General features: G+C 39.3%; 1 protein-coding gene across 3 annotated transcripts in view; it reads right to left on the bottom strand.

Moving 5' to 3' along the window:
* The window catches only part of LOC130930273 (immunoglobulin-like and fibronectin type III domain-containing protein 1), a 60776-nt gene extending 43985 nt beyond the window's left edge, over positions 1-16791 (bottom strand). For 2 of the 3 annotated variants that reach the window (XM_057858138.1, XM_057858119.1), the window contains exons 1-5: positions 16677-16776; positions 9921-9978; positions 3415-3474; positions 1536-1658; positions 1282-1421 (exon numbers count right to left, since the gene is read on the bottom strand). In XM_057858138.1, the coding sequence (XP_057714121.1) occupies positions 1282-1421; positions 1536-1658; positions 3415-3474; positions 9921-9957 (360 nt within the window). In that variant the 5' untranslated portion in view covers positions 9958-9978; positions 16677-16776. Of the gene's footprint in view, positions 1-1281; positions 1422-1535; positions 1659-3414; positions 3475-9920; positions 9979-16676 lie in introns of all 3 variants that reach the window. The other variant, XM_057858129.1, reaches the window with a different exon arrangement.
* Positions 16792-17844: the final 1053 nt, after the last annotated feature.

The following is a 17844-nucleotide window of genomic DNA, read 5'->3' on the forward strand; positions in this document are numbered from 1 at the left end:
AAAATCTGAATTAATACATTGAACACACACCCAAAAAATGGGGGGGGGGGGGGGGGGCTACTTCGCGGTTTTCACTTATTGCGGTGGGTTCTGGTCCCCATTAACCGCGAAAAACGAGGGATCCCTGTATTTCTGAAAAGCTGTTAGAAGCAAGAGTCATTCCCACCACTCGTCGGGCCGGTGTTGTGCCGACACCGGCCGTCAGCTCAAGTCCCAGCCGAAAATAACGCGTCTAAGGCGGACGACGGGAGCGATGCGATGCGAGGCGACCCCTCAATCCGAGAGCATGCCGCTTAATTTGACTCAACAGTGTGTTTCTTCGTTTATATTACCGCTAAATACACAAGCTTGACGCCAATTTAACGGGAGCTTTTTTTTTTCATGGGAGATTTGGCTAGCTCTGGCAGTGTTCAACGCAAGCTGCAACGAATGGCATTAACTTTTTTATATCGCAAAATGTGAAAACGATTGAAACCATTGCTCACCAAATTCAATCTGCTGGCAAATACAGGCAAGTGTGTATGCTGCGCTCTGGTCTTCCCCGGTGTGGATAAGGCCTGCTTTTTTGTTTTCGCAGCTTTGCAATGCAACCAAAGGCTCGCCGAGCACTCCTTGTTTCACGTAAGGAGTGCGCGCGTTTGGAATAATGGCCCGCAGCTTGGGCCAATGATTGGTTCTCGTCAGCGAAGCATCTAGAAGGATTTGCTGACTGTCACTTTTTTAAAGAACCGATCAGTTTACGTACTAAGTTAATCACATGATGATAATAATAATTTAATAAAACCTCCCGACCCCCACCCCCCCCAAAAAGAATTTCTCCTCGGATCTACGCAATTCACGTCGGTCCCCCTTTTTGACTTCAAAACGGCGAATTTCGCCGAAAGGTGAGAGATTTTCATGCCTGCAAATGGTAATATTTACTAAAAGAAAGTGGAAGAATCTGATGCATTAATCTGTTAACTAGCCTTTAAGACTATAAACAAGATGAAAATTATTCAACTAGATTTAAGAAAAATTATCAGATTAAGACGTTATACTGTAAATTTGCAGCGTGAAAGTTAGTTTTGGTCAATACAGATGTATTTTGTATCAATCATCAAGCCTATCAATTAATTAGATTCTTATTGGAGAGAAATGTAGCCCTGACTGTCTTTCACCCAATCTGTTTAGTCTTATTAATGTCCCGTCCCAAGCAAAATGTGTATATGCAGGTTATGCGGTTATATCGTCCCTACCAACCTTGAGACCAAACCTACGCCCTTGGTTTTACGATTTATTTACCTCCAGTATATACTCCCCAGTTGAGTCGTCGTATTTAGTCTGATATTTTTGCTTGTCCGAAATGCTGCCTCTTACTCGCTTCCATGTCACTTGAGGTTTGGGCTCTGCTGTTACCAAAGCCTTAAAAACACCCAATTTCCCTATTGGATGTGCAGGAATGTTAAGTCTTTTTCTTTTGTCACGTTAAGAAGTACATTTTTAATGATGGAACGTAACTATAAAGAATGATTTTGTTAGAAAATCTAGAAACTTACCTTCTTGGACATTTACTTGGTTTACTTTACGTTTGAAATCTGGGACGCTCTTCCCCTCTGGTATGTTCAATGTATATTGTGTGATGATCACCCCAGGAATTTTCGATCTTCTCCGGATTGCAGCTGAAAGACAGGATCTACATGGTTACCCTGCTCAAAGCGCTTTACATTAGCAGACATTTACCCTGTCATGCACACATTCGTAGACCAATGGTGCTGTTGCCATACAAGGAGCTGCCAACCCATTGGGGGCAAATTGGGGTTCAGTCCCTTGCCCAAGGGCTCTTCGAAATTCGGCAGTCGTAGCAGCAGGGGTGAAAGACGGCCGGAACGGCCCGGACTGCCCTTCCTTCATTAGTTTCTGACCCGAAAAAGTGTGTGTTGGTGTAGGTATTTCTGGTTAAATTTGGAGGTACTGTTTGTTTAGTTATATGTTTAGCGATTGGCTATGAGAGAAGTGTAAATACGATAGCATTTGTAGCATCTAAACTAGCGAACTTTAATATGCAGATTGGGCTGATTTGATTTAGTAAATTTACTGGGGCTGTCAAAATTATCGCATTAACGGGCGGTAATTAATTTTTTAAATTAATCACGTTAAAATATTTGACGCAATTAACGCACATGTCCCGCTCAGACAGACTTAAATGACAGTACAGTGAAATGCCCACATGTTAATTGTGTTTTGTGGAGTTTTGCCGCCCTTTGCTGGCGCTTGGGTGCGACTGATTTTATAGGCTTCAGCACCCATGAGCATTGTGTAAGTAATTATTGACATCAACAATGGCGGGCTACTAGTTTATTTTTTGATTGAAAATTTTACAAATTTTATTAAAACGAAAACGTTAAGGGGGTTTTAATATAAAATTTGGACTAACATTTATCTTTTAAGAACTACAAGTCTTTCTATCCATGGATCACTTTAACAGAATGTTGATAATGTTAATGCCATCTTGTTGATTTTTTGTTATAATAAACACAGTCCTTATGTACCGTATGTTGAATGTATGTATCCATCTTGTGTCTTATCTTTCCATTCCAACAATAATTTACAGAAAAATATGGCATATTTTATAGATGGTTTGAATTGCGATTAATTGCGATTAATTACGATTAATTAATTTTTAAGCTGTAATTAACTCGATTAAAATTTTTAATCGTTTGACAGCCCTAAAATTTACATATTGATTGTACTGGAAGAACGTTTCATGTAGCCTATATTTTAATTCTTTAAAGAAGAAACGAAAATTAAACGTTTACATTAGCTTCAATTTTAATGTACATCCAATGTTCTGAAATAGTTAAAAATTAGGTTTTGCATTTAGGAAATGTGTGTGTGTGTGTGTGGGGGGTGGATTAGGAGATGGGGGTTGAGGGTACTGCTGTTTTTGTTAATTTTTATTTTGCAAATTATTGCAAAAATACAATTTTGAATGAAAAACATTTTTTGTTTGTATGTGTAATAGTTTGCAGTTTTACCTGCATTTCAGTGGTTTTGGGAGGTTTGACCACCCAAAAAAATAAAAAAAATAAATAATCTGGCTCGGTCGGGAAATTCTAGCCACTTTCTCTCCTGCGCAGGGAATCGAACCACTGACCTTTCAGTCCCAAGACAACTCGACCTACCAAATGCGCTTATGTTCATCCAACAAGATGATTTTTTTGAGTGTATGCCTCATTACAATTAGGTTGCAGGAAGTGTAATAAAGTATCCAATGCATGCTCGCACGACCTGTTGCGTCTTTTTATTGTGTGATATAGGTATAACCATGCATAAAGCAGTTTTCTTTGTATTTCAGAGATTTTAGGAGGTCCCCCCCCCCCCCCCCCCCCAAGCGTCCAAGAGCTTCTCATACAGTTATGGAGCATGTTATTTTACCTGACTTGTTGCCAGCTTTCTCGTTGAAATGTTGAATGTACTGGTGAACAAGGGAAAAACCTGTGGAATAAAACCAGACAGTGAAGTTAGTTTTTTTTGTTGTTGTTGTTTTTTGACTGCAATATGTAAAGTGAAACAAAACTAAAATAACCAAGGGAATTCTTGCGTGATTGTACGAGCAGAAGATCTATTTTGTCTTGAAAAGACATCGATATAGAGTATTAACCCTTAGATGCATAAGTGGGTCAAAAATGACTCGGTGAGGTTGTTTTCTTGAAATATCTTTGGAATGAAAAATTGTGATCAATTCATATTCCAGGTACTCCTAAAAAAACATGTTTTTGATATTATGCCATTCAAATTTTTGATGAACTTTTTATACATTTGAAGAAATTGTTATTTTTGTATTACTACCCTAAGCTTCCATAAGTGGGTCAAAAATAGACCCACATGCATTTTCTAAGGAATCCAATGAGAATCTTTCATTCTTATCAGCTTTGGCTGTCAGGAATAAATTTACCGTGGACCACACAGACTAAGTATGTAAAAAGTTGCAAAAAAGCGGCAAAGGGGGTGTGAGACATCAATAAAACCGTTATGTGCCAAGATAACAAATATTGATAAAGTTAACAAAAAAATCAATCACATTAATGAGCAATTATCGAAAACAGATCGAAAATGACGAACATTCCCGAAAGTGTTCCGGAAACAGCCGAATGGGGCGGCGACGTCACGACAAGTGATTGACAGTCGAGGCGGAGCCAGGTGCCATTGTTTTTTAACGACGAGAGAGTAGCGTTGGGGTTTGTTTGACGAAAACATCTCAAAAATGGTTCAAAACTGCTGTGCTATGTGGTGTACAAATAGTTATTTATCTGAATATAGTACCCATGGGTTCCCGAACGCGAAAAAAAAAGCTGGACTACGCAGACGATGGGTAAAGTTCGTCCGTGCAAAGAGGGCTAATTTTCTAGACACAGCCTCCGGCACGCTTTTCTGGGGTGCGCATTTTTCCACCTGAAAGCTTCTCGAACTATGGACAAGTGAAATCAGATTTTGCTAAAAGATTGCTGCTCAAAGGAGATGAGGTGCCGACCATACACGTGCAGCGACCTAAATGTCCTGAGATCTTAAGAAAAAGGATGATGACTAGCAAAGGAGGCTAAGGAAAGGAGGGGAGCAGCCAAGCTCGAAATGGCCAGAGTGAGTACTCTTTTATAATTAAAAAAATATCACGCATTGGATACAGGACTGGACACATGTATACATTATCGTTCGTAAAATATATAGAACAAGTCCTCTGATCCCATTCATATTTGTGTCTGTTGGCAGAGCGAAAAGCTATGATAGCGCAATAAATGATAATTATTCTATGCATTCCTTTATTTTGCAGTCACAGTGTATCAGCTTCACAAAAAGAAATGCAAAACAAGTCATTGGTGTTTCCCACACGATCTGCTGCCGATGTTTCATCAGTGTCATTGCTCCCCTGAATGACCGTTTCATTACGCTGCATTGGCGTTGGTTTGGGCTCAAATTGATAACCTAAAACACCGATTAAAGCTTCGTAACTCTCCTCGTCACCATTAGATGAACATTGGTTACGTCCTTCTACGTCGGATTCGTCGCTGAAACTAGAAACGAAATTGTCTGCCATCATCGCCGCCATTCAGTATTAAAGCACTGAGCCTTTTTCTTGTTGAAGAAACAATTCTGAATTCTCTTTTATTGACAACGAGGGGTGTTTCTTCATGAGGGAACCTGGAATATGCGCAGGACGAACACAATGCATCAGCATAAACAGCTCAAAACACCCCTAATTCTCCCCTCACTAGAAGGAATTCTATTGATGCAGACAGGCGCTGCCCCCCTAGTGGCCGGTGGGACTCTCTTCACTTGTCGTGACGTCACGCACACAATCTGCCAGATCTCGGGCGCCGGTCGTTTTAGCTTGACAAGACAAGGCATGCGTTTATTGATAAATGATGGAATATTAAAATTTTCCCAGGGCACTACATCATGCCCTTTAAGAAGATTATTTTACACTGCAAGAGCTGATACGTGTACTGTAAGTATTATGTCCATATAGTATTTTGTGTGTGTGTCTTTCATGACTCTTTATTATTATGTATCAACAAATTAACCTAATTCATAACTAGCTAGCTAACTAAGACTAGGTTTATACCGCAGGTCCTAATGCACAATTCTGATTTTTTGTCATATCTGTTTTTTTTGGCGTACCCGTTCATACTACCTTTGTCCATTGAGCCTGTTCAAGTATCACACATGCGCTCTAATTCGCAGTCCGAGATGCGCTGAGCAAACTGGCCCGCATGCGCAGGAGCATTGGAGAAGAGAGAAAACCAAGCATTATCAGGCTAATTCTCAACCCATTTAATTTTTTTATGACTGTTGTCAAGCCCGCTCCTTCCCCAAAAGCCGTGTTCAAGCTAGGCGCTAACGCTAATGCACAGCTGCAGCGCTACCGTAGCACCCTGTCTCTCTCGATCTTTGCTGATGTTAATTGCTGCATGAATTCCAATTTGGGGGACTTGACAGTTAGGACCGCAGACACATTCTGGAAAAATGTGGCCCGGATGGGATTGTAACCACATACGAAAGTGACCTGGATCGAAACACGAAAAAATCGGATGTGTGCTAGATTTACAGCTAAAATGGTCCAACAGATTTTGGATGATAGAGAAGTAGTGACGGGGTTGGACTCAAGTGTCCGAAATTTCTGATGATGAGGATAGGCTTGCCACCCGTCCCTTGAAATACGGAATCGTTCCGTAATTGGAAATTAAAAGTTGCGTTCCGTATTGAGCCAATACAGAACGCTGTTTATTCCGTATTTCACAATTGTTCCATGGAAGACCTCACGCGACCCGCTGGTCCGGCGGCGGGGAGTGGCGGGCAGAGGTGCGCCCAGCCCATGCACATCTGTCACACACAAACGCACACTTGCGCTCATGAGTGACCACTGATCCAACAATAATGAACAAAAAGGGCAGGAGATATTAAAGACAGCAAGATAGTTATCTGCCTGCCCGCTGCTGTCTGCCCTGCACTGACTGCGCCCCACTTCCGGGTTCGTTGCCGAGTTACCTCGCTCGCTCTGCTCAGTGCAATGCCCGCGCGTTTTCAAAACAAAGATGTCTTCTTCAACAGAAGCTCAGGACACGCCACCTCGTCCTCAAAAGGGGAAACATCTCCAAAAAATAGACTGGGCTCGATAGAGTCACTGATGATGATTATAAAGCGAACTGCAAGGCAGGCAGGAAAGTTTTTGCTGTGTCTCACAGAGGTGTAAAACAGCATGCTGCAGGGGACCGCCACAAACGGAATATAAGATCCGAGAAGAGCCTTCGTCACAATTCTTTGTACCTGAAACATCCCCTGAGCTTGATTTGGTATTTTATGGACGAGTCAGCTGCTGGAACTGTAGCTCTCCTGGAACATTCCCTTAAGAAATTGCCTTGTCAATGGATCACGTGACTGGATTCAGTGCCGACAACACAAATATTAATTACAATATTCACAACTTGGCTTTCACTAACCTGCAGAAAAAAAACAAAACAATGTGCTGCAAGGAAACTGCCATGCCCGCATAGTGCACAATTTAGTTTTCACATCTAAAAATAGATACATTTCTATTAATTTTTGGAGTTTTGGGGATGCCGCTTTTTATCGCCCGTAAGGCTTTGGACGCGAGGGGGGCGTCCCTTATTTCTATTTCTGAAAGGTGGCAACCCTAGATGAGGACCCAGACTATTGTCCAGGTGGCAGAGGCCGTTGTCCACCTGGAAATCCAACTGAACAGGATCAGTCCGACTCATAAGATTCCACTTATGTGTCCTCTGAAGAAGAAAGTGTCCAAATCATGGCCAACAGAATGAGTTGGAATTACCTCCCACCCAGGGCAGAACACAGAACCACATTATCCTCAGAAATCGGTCAGTGTCTCCACAAGGGCGTAGCACGGCTGTCTCACCAAAAATATGCATGGGAGCTCTTCATCATTGATGATAAAATACAAGGAAGGATGAAGTCTGTTGCTGTTCTGTTTTTTTTCTTTTTTTTTTTTTTTTTTTCGAAAAATGTTAATCATAAAGATATTTCAAGCATGAAATCATTCTTCTGTGGCCCTAAATATCATACTAATTAATATACAAGTGATTATTCTTCACCAAAATGGCATAAAAACACATTGGTTCTAATATGGGTCATTTTTGACCCACTTATGGAAGAGTGTAGGGTCCAGTAACTTGTGCATTTTAGGGTTAAGCCAGTGATAGCGAAATGTGGTGTGAGTAAAGAGACAGGAAGTGGAAGTCAGTCAAGCGCAACATGGAAAAAGATCATAGAGGTTTAAACAAATTGAAGCGCTGGAAGGGTCACAGTAAAGGGCAGTTGGCAGGCAACCTTAATCCTGGGATGTTTTCTTCTCATTGTCCGTTTATTGTTAAAGCCTGGGAGTGAAGACTCCAGTCAGCTGGCAAAAAAGCCTGCCAGCTCAGGGAAACACTTGCATGAATAGCAGCACAGGTGCTGGCCTCATTATCATATGGATGGAGGGGGTGTTAATTTTGCTGCAGAATTCAGTTCATATTTAAACTACAGATTTACAGATTCATTTTCATACTTCTGAGCTAATCCCAGGGTTAGGGTTAGGGGTTGTAAATAACATTTTATGCTTCCAACAACACACAAATGGTGAAAGCCTTACCTTGGCAAGGTTATTGTTCAATATAACAATATAAACCCAGTCATTGGACATCTTCATTACCACACATTGAATATAGAGTCTCGTTAGAATACATCAGTGGACTGTTTGCTTAAAGTGCATGTGACACGAAAAAGCATGTTTATTTCATAATACACGTGGTATTTTATGCTCCTGAATGATATGGATTGCTTGGATGTGTGTGGAAGCGATCGCTATATTTATTTAGTTTTTTTTAATCCCGCGCCATGAAAATGAGTGACTCCCGGCTTCGGTCTTGCATTGAGGAGGAGGGCGCTGTGACGTGTACGGGAGAAGGCGTCCTCTTCACTAAACAGCCGTACTGTTGTGTATGAGGACTAAGGATTCAGCTGATTTTGCGGATTAATACGTATATTTTTCGCATCACGCCAGCCAAATGGCTGCAGAAAAATCTTGCTTCATGAGGGAGAGGCGCGTGCGCCATTTTGGAGTTTCAAAAGGTTCCCATTCACCGTGGATATTGGCCAAGCCCTACTACTGTGGGACCATTGGACTTACGAGGAAGTGAGTAAACATCTTGTTTTGTATTATGTCAAATATTAATACAGCGATTACAAAGTAAAAACTACAAACTTTCTTTAAATAAAGGACTACTTACGTTTGATCATTGTTAAATGTAAAAAGCTCTCCTGCACATTCGCTGGACGTTAGCTGCACAACAACTGCAGCCGCCCTTCTCCGGGGAACGGAATGTAAATTGCTCTCCGCCGGGCGGTTTGCCGATCCACGAAGACAATCGACAACCCAGTCGTCATGTCAAATAATCCGGGCTAGTTATGTGTGATTTTCCACTTCGAAGACTTTGAAACATCACTCGGTTCGGGTTAGCATGTCGGCTAGCTGTCACACTTCTTGGTTTGTTTACATTCTCCGAAGCTGGGGAAGGGAAATGACATGTCCGATTTAGGTGTCATAAAATATCGTTCGGGAGGTGCGACAGTAAAGGTGAAGTCGACAGTTTTGACCATTATGGAGTAATTTTGCCATGTTGTCCTGAATAAGTGCATTTTTATTATTTCATATTCCATTTAGCACAAGATTGTTATTTGTCATGACCATGCCATGTATTTAGCAATTGGGGAAAATACTTGGATAAAAAGAATATCCTGTAAAAATATTGAAGTAAAGAGACAGAAACAATGACATTTTGCCGCTCTCTTCATCGCGTTTTCCTTGTTGTGAATAGTTCCCCCTCGACGGGCTGACTGGTCCTTCTCAAGCCATTTATTTAGCTATTGGGGAAAAATACTTGGATAAAAAGAATATCCTGTAAAAACATTGGAGTAGAGAGACTGAAACAATGACATTTTGCGGCTCTCTTCGTCGCGTTTTCCTCGTTCTGAATAATTCCCCCTCAATGGGCTGAATAGTAAAACCGATGAGCCCATTCTCCCGCCGACGTCATCCACCTGTTGGGAACGCTAGAGCCCTATAATGGTAGGCGTGGCTAACCGGCAGATTAAAAAACTAATTTCTCGTCATCTGCGCTTTGCTAAATTGTTGTATATAGTCGAATCGTCTCAAAATATGATTCTAATTCACATAATAATGCTATTTAAGACTTTTTTTCTTCTGTCGTATGCTCTTTAAGTTGCAAAAGTGAGTGTGAAGCCGATTAAATAATAAAAAGATGCAATGTTTATGCTGCATTAATCATGATCATACAGTAATTAATCATTTGTCACACAGTGGGCCACGATGTCACCCAAAAAGAGAAGTGAAGAGTTTCTACACTTACAGACTTTGCGTCCGGAGCCTTTTGGACGTTTTGACATTTTGCCAAGACTGGAACAACCCTGTAAAAATGATCGCAAGGAATTCACATACTTTGGATCATAGCAAGTTGCATGGCTTATTAAAAGAAGGAAATTACAGCAGCAATTTTCATTAGTTTACTTATTGATCTGGCCCACTTAAAACGAAAACACAAAAATCTTGTTGTTCATGAGATGTGTACTATGTATATGTGAGAGTCCTGCTTTAACCATAGGAAGAGTCCTGCTTTGGCCTGGGTAAGGTCCAGTTATGGCATTGGTGAGTTATTAAATAAAACATCATGAACAACCACAATTGAAGTATATCAAACTCCCACATTAAAATTGTTCAGACAATAAGGACACTCAAGATTCCTATTCACTCATACCCCTTATAATCAGGTGTGCCTTATGTATGAAAATAAACTTGTTCATTTGTGGTGTGCCATATAAAGTGAGGAAAATAAGTATTTGGACTCCCTGTGATTTTGGAAGTTCTTCCACTGGGAAATTATAGGCAGGTTTGAAATTTTTACGGTATCTAAAAAAAAAAAAAAAATCCCGAAGTCACAGTGTATGATTTTTTTAAAACAATTTATTTGTATTATACTGCTGCAAATAAGTATTTGAACACCTAATAATATCAATGTTAATATTTGGTACAGAAGCCTTCCGATCGATCGGGTCCGATCACGTCATTTTCAAAGTATCGGAATCGGCAAAAAAATATCGGACATGCCTTTTTTTTTATATAAACAGTGGGGAGAACAAGTATTTGATACAGTCAATGGGAAAACCCATTGGCAGTGTATCAAATACTTGTTCTCCCCACTGTATATATTTTTTAATTAAATCGTTTTCTAATTGTATTTAACGTTACAGGCATAATATGTTACACTTATCCAGAGTATTTAGTTTAGGCTTAAGGTAGGGTTATGAAATTTATCCCGTTAACAGCGGTAATTAATTTTTTAAAAAAATTTATCACGTTAAAATATTTAACGCAATTAACGCATGCGCTGCACGACCTTCTCACGCATTGTCGCGTTCAATCTGTAATGGCGCCGTTTTACCTATATATAGAGCTAAAAGGCAGCGTAAAATGAGTAGAGTGAATTCTGGCAGCCTTTGGAGCCTTGTTTTAATTGGCTAAAGCCTTACAATCCCTCTCCCTTCGATTAGAAATATTGTGGGAAGCAATGTGGGGAAGAAAGGTAGTAATTGATCTTTTTCTTAACACCCTATGTTATTTCCCAACGCAGAGAAGATACATCAATTGGTACCACTACGCACAGTCATGGTTGCACTTTCCATCATGCATTTGGGCCGAAGTTAAATGGCTACAGTATCATTTACTGAAAACTCAACAAATAAACTAGATGGCAATATTTAGTCACAATATACAAAGTCACATTTATCCTTTAAGAATTACAAGTCTTTCTATCCGTGGATCCCTCTCACAGAAAAAATGTTAATAATGTAAATGCCATCTTGAGGACTTATTGTCATAATAAAGAAATACAGGACTTATGTGCTGTATGTTGAATGTATATATTCGTCAGAGTTTTATTCATTTTTTTCTTAATGCATTGCCAAAATGTATATGATCGGGAAAAATTATCGGGAATGATTGGAATTGAATCGGGAGCAAAAAAAAAAACATGATCAGAACAACCCTAATTATAACAATACATTTGAGGGAAAAAGCATGTTATTTTGCCTCATTCAAATCTTAATATGTGAACATTTAAATAAGTAAACTAAAGTGCAATCACATTTGTAAATGAATGGCTTCTGGTTTTTGAAATGTAAATAAACCAATCTATTGTGATAAGACAACAAAATTGCAATAACTGCATTAACCATCAAAGTGAAGTCTAACTAACTGTAGTCTTGAAACAAATCTGAATAAGGAAAAACATTGCAATAAAATAATGTAAACCGGTTCAACTTGAGAGTAGCTGAGATCTGTCATGACAGAACATCGCTTTAATGATATCTGGCGCTAACTAGCGTCGTGAATAGGTATAATGTCTAGACCGCGAATATACGACGACCCCCTCTTTTTCAGTCTTATTTCAATGCAAAAAACACTGTCTTATATTCGGGCCAATACGGTAATTGCTCCAACAGTGGATCTTATATCACCAAGCTTCTTGGCAATTGCCCCGTAACCCTTTCCAGCCTTGTAGAGGTCTGAAATTCTGTCTCTCGTGTCTTTGGACAGCTCTTTGGTGTTGACCATGTTAGTAATTGGAGTAATCCTGACTGTGGACCAGGGGTCGCGTTAACCGAATATTTTCCGTCGTTGACCGGTTTTTTTAAATGGTGACGGAAAAAACTGAAGTCCATCCGTCATTTTGACAGGTTGCAATTCACACCCCAGGGTGGCGAGTGAGCATATTAATTAGCTATTGTCTCTCTTGATGCATGACATCGTCGGCCTTACTCGGAAAAATGTCAAGGCAACTGAGCGTCCGAACTAAGGCTACGTTCATACTACAGGTCTTAATGCACGAATCCGATTTTTTCGTGTTTTTCCGACTCGAGTGAGGCATTAATTTGACGGTCTGAACGTGACAAGTCGCATAGAACGGGACCATTTCAAATCCGATCTGGGTCACTTTCGTATGTGGTCTAAATCCGATCTGGGCCACAATTTTTCAGACTGTTGCGGCGGTCTGTACTGTCCAGTCCCGCAAATCAGATTTAATGCAGCAATTACGTCATCAAAAAGCGAGAGACGGTACGGTAGCTACGGTAGCGATGCAGCTGTGCGTTATTAGCGCCTAGCTTGCCTTGAACACGGCTTTTTAGGAAGGGTCGGACTTGACAACAGTCATAAAAAAATAAAAATAGGTTTGAGGATAAGCCTGAGAATGATCGGTTTTCTCTCTGCTCCATATAAGCAATATTTCAACATTGCTTACACGGCCGGTGAGTCGGGGCAAACTGCTCATGTGTGTGTGACATGCACGAACAGTGCGTGCATGCTATCGATCCATATACTTTGAATGTAAGCCTAAACGGGGATTATATATGCCTGTTATTTGTGTCCTCTTTTTAACAGCAAGAAGCCTATGGCTACGTTCATACTACAGGTCTGAATGCACAAATCTGATTTTTTTGTCATATCTGTTTTTTTGGCGTGCCCGTTCAGACTGCCTTTGTCCATTGAGACCATTCAAGTATTATGCATGCACACTAATTCGCAGTCCGACATGCACTGAGCAAGACGACCCGCATGCGCAGAAGCATCAAAACAAATGACCACACATGCTGGCTGTCATCCGTCATTCCAGGGATATCCTATTTTGCTTATTAAAAAGAGGACACAAATAACAGGCATAAATAATCCCTGTACAGGTTTATATTCAAAGTATATGGATCGATAGCATGCACGCACTGTTCGTGCATGTCACACACATATACGAGCAGTTTGCCCCGACTCTCGGCCGTGTAAGCAATGTTGAAATATTGCAAATATGGAGCAGACAGAAAACCGATCATTCTCAGGCTTATCCTCAACCCATTTTTATTTTTTTTTATGACTGTTGTCAAGTCCGACCCTTCCTAAAAAGCCGTGTTCAAGGCAAGCTAGGCGCTAATAACGCACAGCTGCTTGGTGTGTGGTGGCGCGGTGTGGATTCTCTGTTAAGCTTGTTCGGACAGAATATTAATTAAAGATGAATGAAAACGAAATACTATTGAATATGTCATTATTAACATTTTAAAAATGTAAGTGACGGGTAAAAATAGATTATGACCGGATTTTTATGACCCTGTCAGTCAAAATGACAGACAACAAAAAAGTCTAGCGCAACCTCTGCTGTGGACAGGTGTTTATATGCAGCTAACCGGCTCACACAAATCCAGAAGTCAGACTCAAAAACTCTACCTCCACTCTACTTATTCATTAGACTTTTTAAAGGCGACTAACAAGTCTTTGAGTCTCACAATTCTAGCTTACAGACATGTGTTCGAATACTTTGCAGCAGTATAATACATATAAATAAATTGCTTAAAAAAAATCATATACTAAGATTTCTGGATTTTGTTTTTTCTTTAGATTGTCTCTCACAGTGGACAAGCACCTACCATGAAAATTTCAACCCCGCCCATCATTTCTAAGTGGGAGAACTTGCGAAATCGCAGGGTGTTCATATTCTTACTTTCCTCACTGTAATTGGGTGCACCTTATAGTCCAAAAATACAGTTGAAGTGTCATTCAAATTTTCATTTTAAGTACGGAGATGAGATGGACCAACAGCTGTGCTTGTTAATATGCATGTGATGTGACAGAAGGTAATCTCATGAACTGATCATCCACGAAGACTTTCAATGCAAGATGCAAACAATGTTGTCATATTTAAGATGTAACAGAAAAACTAATATACATCAAGTATGCGCTCATAGAGAGGAAAAGTATTCTCTCTTCTCTCCAGCTATAGTTAGCAATGACCAGGTGGTGATTTCACGTGGTGACACAGAGTCTGACTGCACACTGTTGTCACTTGGAGAGTTCCATTCCAAGAAGTCATGCTTACAATCAGATGCTTTCACAGTGCTAATAATGGCAAGTCACTAGCCATTATTATCATTGTTAATTTTCTTGCATCGTATTTAGAATATGATGTGAATTTTATTGTTACGTGTAACGCACAATGACAGTAAAGAGAGTAAATAATTATATCCCATATTAATGATGATGTTGATGTGATAATATAGTAACAATTGGACCGCACAAATGAACTCAAAGAGTGTATGGAGTCAATATTTTAGAATAGATTGATGCAAAGATGTAGCATGATGTAACATTTTTAGCTTATATGGCATAGTGTTCTATGTACTGGGCTTATACTAATATTGGATATTTAAATATAATCTAATTTTATTTAGTTTTGCTCTGATGAGAGTCTTTAATTTCAGTACGTTTAAGTTAGTCTTTGTTTTTCTTAACACAAAATACCAGGGTTGTTCCGATCATGTTTTTTTGCTCCCGATCCGATCCCGATTGTTTTAGCGTGAGTATCTGCCGATCCCAATATTTCCCGATCCGATTGCTTTTTTTGCTCCCGATTCAATTCCAATCATTCCCGATAATTTTTCCCGATTATATACATTTTGGCAATGCATTAAGAAAAAAAAAAAAAAAAAAACTCGGACGAATATATACATAAGTACTGCATTTGTTTATTATGACAATAAATCCTCAAGATGGCATTTACATTATTAACATTCTTTCTGTGAGAGGGATACACGGATAGAAAGACTTGTGACTTTGTATATTGTGACTAAATATTGCCATCTAGTGTATTTGTTGAGCTTTCAATAAATGATACTGTAGCCATGCCCAATGCATGATGGGAAGTGGAACCATGACAAGTGAAACCACGACTGTGCGTAGTGCTACCAATTCATATATCTTTTCTGCGATGGGATATAATTCAAGGTGTTCAGAAAAAGATCTTTTGCTACCTTGCTTCCCCACTTTGCTTCCCGTGATATTTCTAATCGTAGGAAGAGGGATTGTAAGGCTGTAGCCAATTAAAAGAAGGCTCCTAAGCCCGCCAAAATTCACTCTACTCCTTTAACGCTGCCTTTTAGCTCTCTATATTGGCAAAACGTCGCCATTACAGATGGAGCGTGACAATGCGTGAGTGGGTCGTGCAGCACATGCATTAATTGCATTAAATATTTTAACGTGATACATTTAAAAAAAAAAATTAATTACCACCGTTATCGGGGTAAATTTGATAACACTACCTTAAGCCTAAACTAAAAACTCTGGATAAGTGTAACATATTATGTCTGTAACGTTAATTCCAATTAGAAAACGATTCAATTAAAATATATATATATACAGTATATATTAAAAAAAGGCATGGCCGATATTTTTTTGCCGATTCCGATACTTTGAAAATGACTTGATCGGACCCGATCGATCGGGACATCTCTACTCGTAGCGTTAGCATAGCATTCGCGTTCAACACCATGCTATGCGCATGTTAGCGTTAGGCTAATGCTAATGGCAAGCGTCGTCTTAAACTCTCGGACAAGTTTTTTTTTTACATACAGTTCGCGGCATCCGGGTGGGTATAATTAATTGAAAATAATATACAGCTTTCCTGCCGAGTGTGTATTATCACCAGGTTGACGTTGTTAGACGCTGCAAGATATGCTCGTATGCCAATGTACATTCGAAATAGAGAGTAATTTTTTTTAAACTTTACAGACGAAAACATTTTTAGTTAACGTCGACCAAAACTAGACGAAATTAGTCTTGAGTTTTCGTCAACAAAAACTAGACAAAGACAAACACATTTTAAAATGACTAAAATATGACTAAGACTAATAAGCATTATCGTCCAAAAGACAAAGACTAAAACGAAAATTAAAAGGCCAGCCAAAAACAACACTGATATTAACAGTTATTCAAATAACTACTATAGTCTAAACAACTTAAATACTACAAAATCCATTACAGTTTTTATATTCAGTATCCGATAGGCACACCGAGAGTGCCCTTTCACAGCTGTCACTTTGAAAAAAAAAATAGACATATGTGTCACACCTGAGTATAAGTTGCGGGCCCAACCAAACTATGAAAAAAATGTGTGATTTATAGTCCAGTAAATACGATATTGATTCGATTTGTTGTCCTCCTCTAAGATATATTTCCTATAAAACACCAAGACAACTGTATAAAGACAATGCTGTCCCATTGTCTGTCAATTTACCTTCTTAGAGCTTATCCACTCACCCTCTGAGACTGACACTGAGATGGGTTAAAAGGTGTGATATAAGTTGTTCTTCCTGTTCGCTCTCAGTGGACGTTAAATCCTTTGGGAAAACAATTTGGCAGGCCGGCACCAAGTCACTCTGTCAAGGAGAAGCTTCCTCTGTTTGAGCTTAGGGATGCTCGGCGCGGGTGACTTGTTATTAAGGGCCAGTGGGGCGGGGGTGAGGTAGGGGAGTCAGATGAGGTAAGGTGAGAAAAACTAGCAGGAGGTGGGAGGAGAAGGGAGGGCTACCAATGACAAATTAGTAGTATGGTTTATAATTGGCTTATGGGGTTATTGATGGCACTAGAAGGTTAATCAATTTTATGTCAAGTCCAGAAGTGGGTAAAGCTGCCATAAATTATATTCAAGTAAGTGTAGTGTTATTTCTAGGGGTGTCAAACGATTAAAAATTTTAATCAAGTTAATTACAGCTTAAAAATTAATTAATCGTAATTAATCGCAATTCAAACCATCTATAAAATATGCCATATTTTACTGTAAATTATTTTTGGAATGAAAAGATAAGACACAAGATGGATATATACATTCAACATACGGTACATAAGTACTGTATTTGTTTATTATAACAATAAATCAACTAGATGGCATTACCATTATTAACTTTCTGTTAAAGCGATCCATGGATAGAAAGACTAAATGTTAGTACAAGTTATAGAAATTTTAGATTAAAACCCCTCTTAATGTTTTCGTTTTAATAAAATTTGTAAAATTTTCAATCAAAAAATAAACTAGTAGCCCGCCATTGTTGATGTTAAAAATTACTTACACAATACAATGCTCATGGATGCTGAAGCCTATAAAATCAGTTGCACCCAAGCGCCAGCAGAGGGCGGCAAACCTCCGAAAATACAACAAGTACACATTTCACAGTGCTGTCATTTGAATCTGTTTGAGCGGGGCATTTGTGCGTTAATTGCGTCAAATATTTTAACGTGATTAATTTAAAAAAATAATTAATGCCCGTTAACGCAATAATTTTGACAGCCCTATTTAATATTACTCAAGTAAAAGTCGTTATCCGTAAAATTTACTCAAGTACAAGTAAAAAAACTGAAAAAAGAATACTCAAGTTATGAGTACCGTAATTCTCGGACTATAAGCC

The sequence above is a fragment of the Corythoichthys intestinalis genome, chromosome 2 (genome assembly GCF_030265065.1).
Source record: "Corythoichthys intestinalis isolate RoL2023-P3 chromosome 2, ASM3026506v1, whole genome shotgun sequence".
NCBI classification, from domain to species: Eukaryota; Metazoa; Chordata; class Actinopteri; order Syngnathiformes; family Syngnathidae; genus Corythoichthys; species Corythoichthys intestinalis.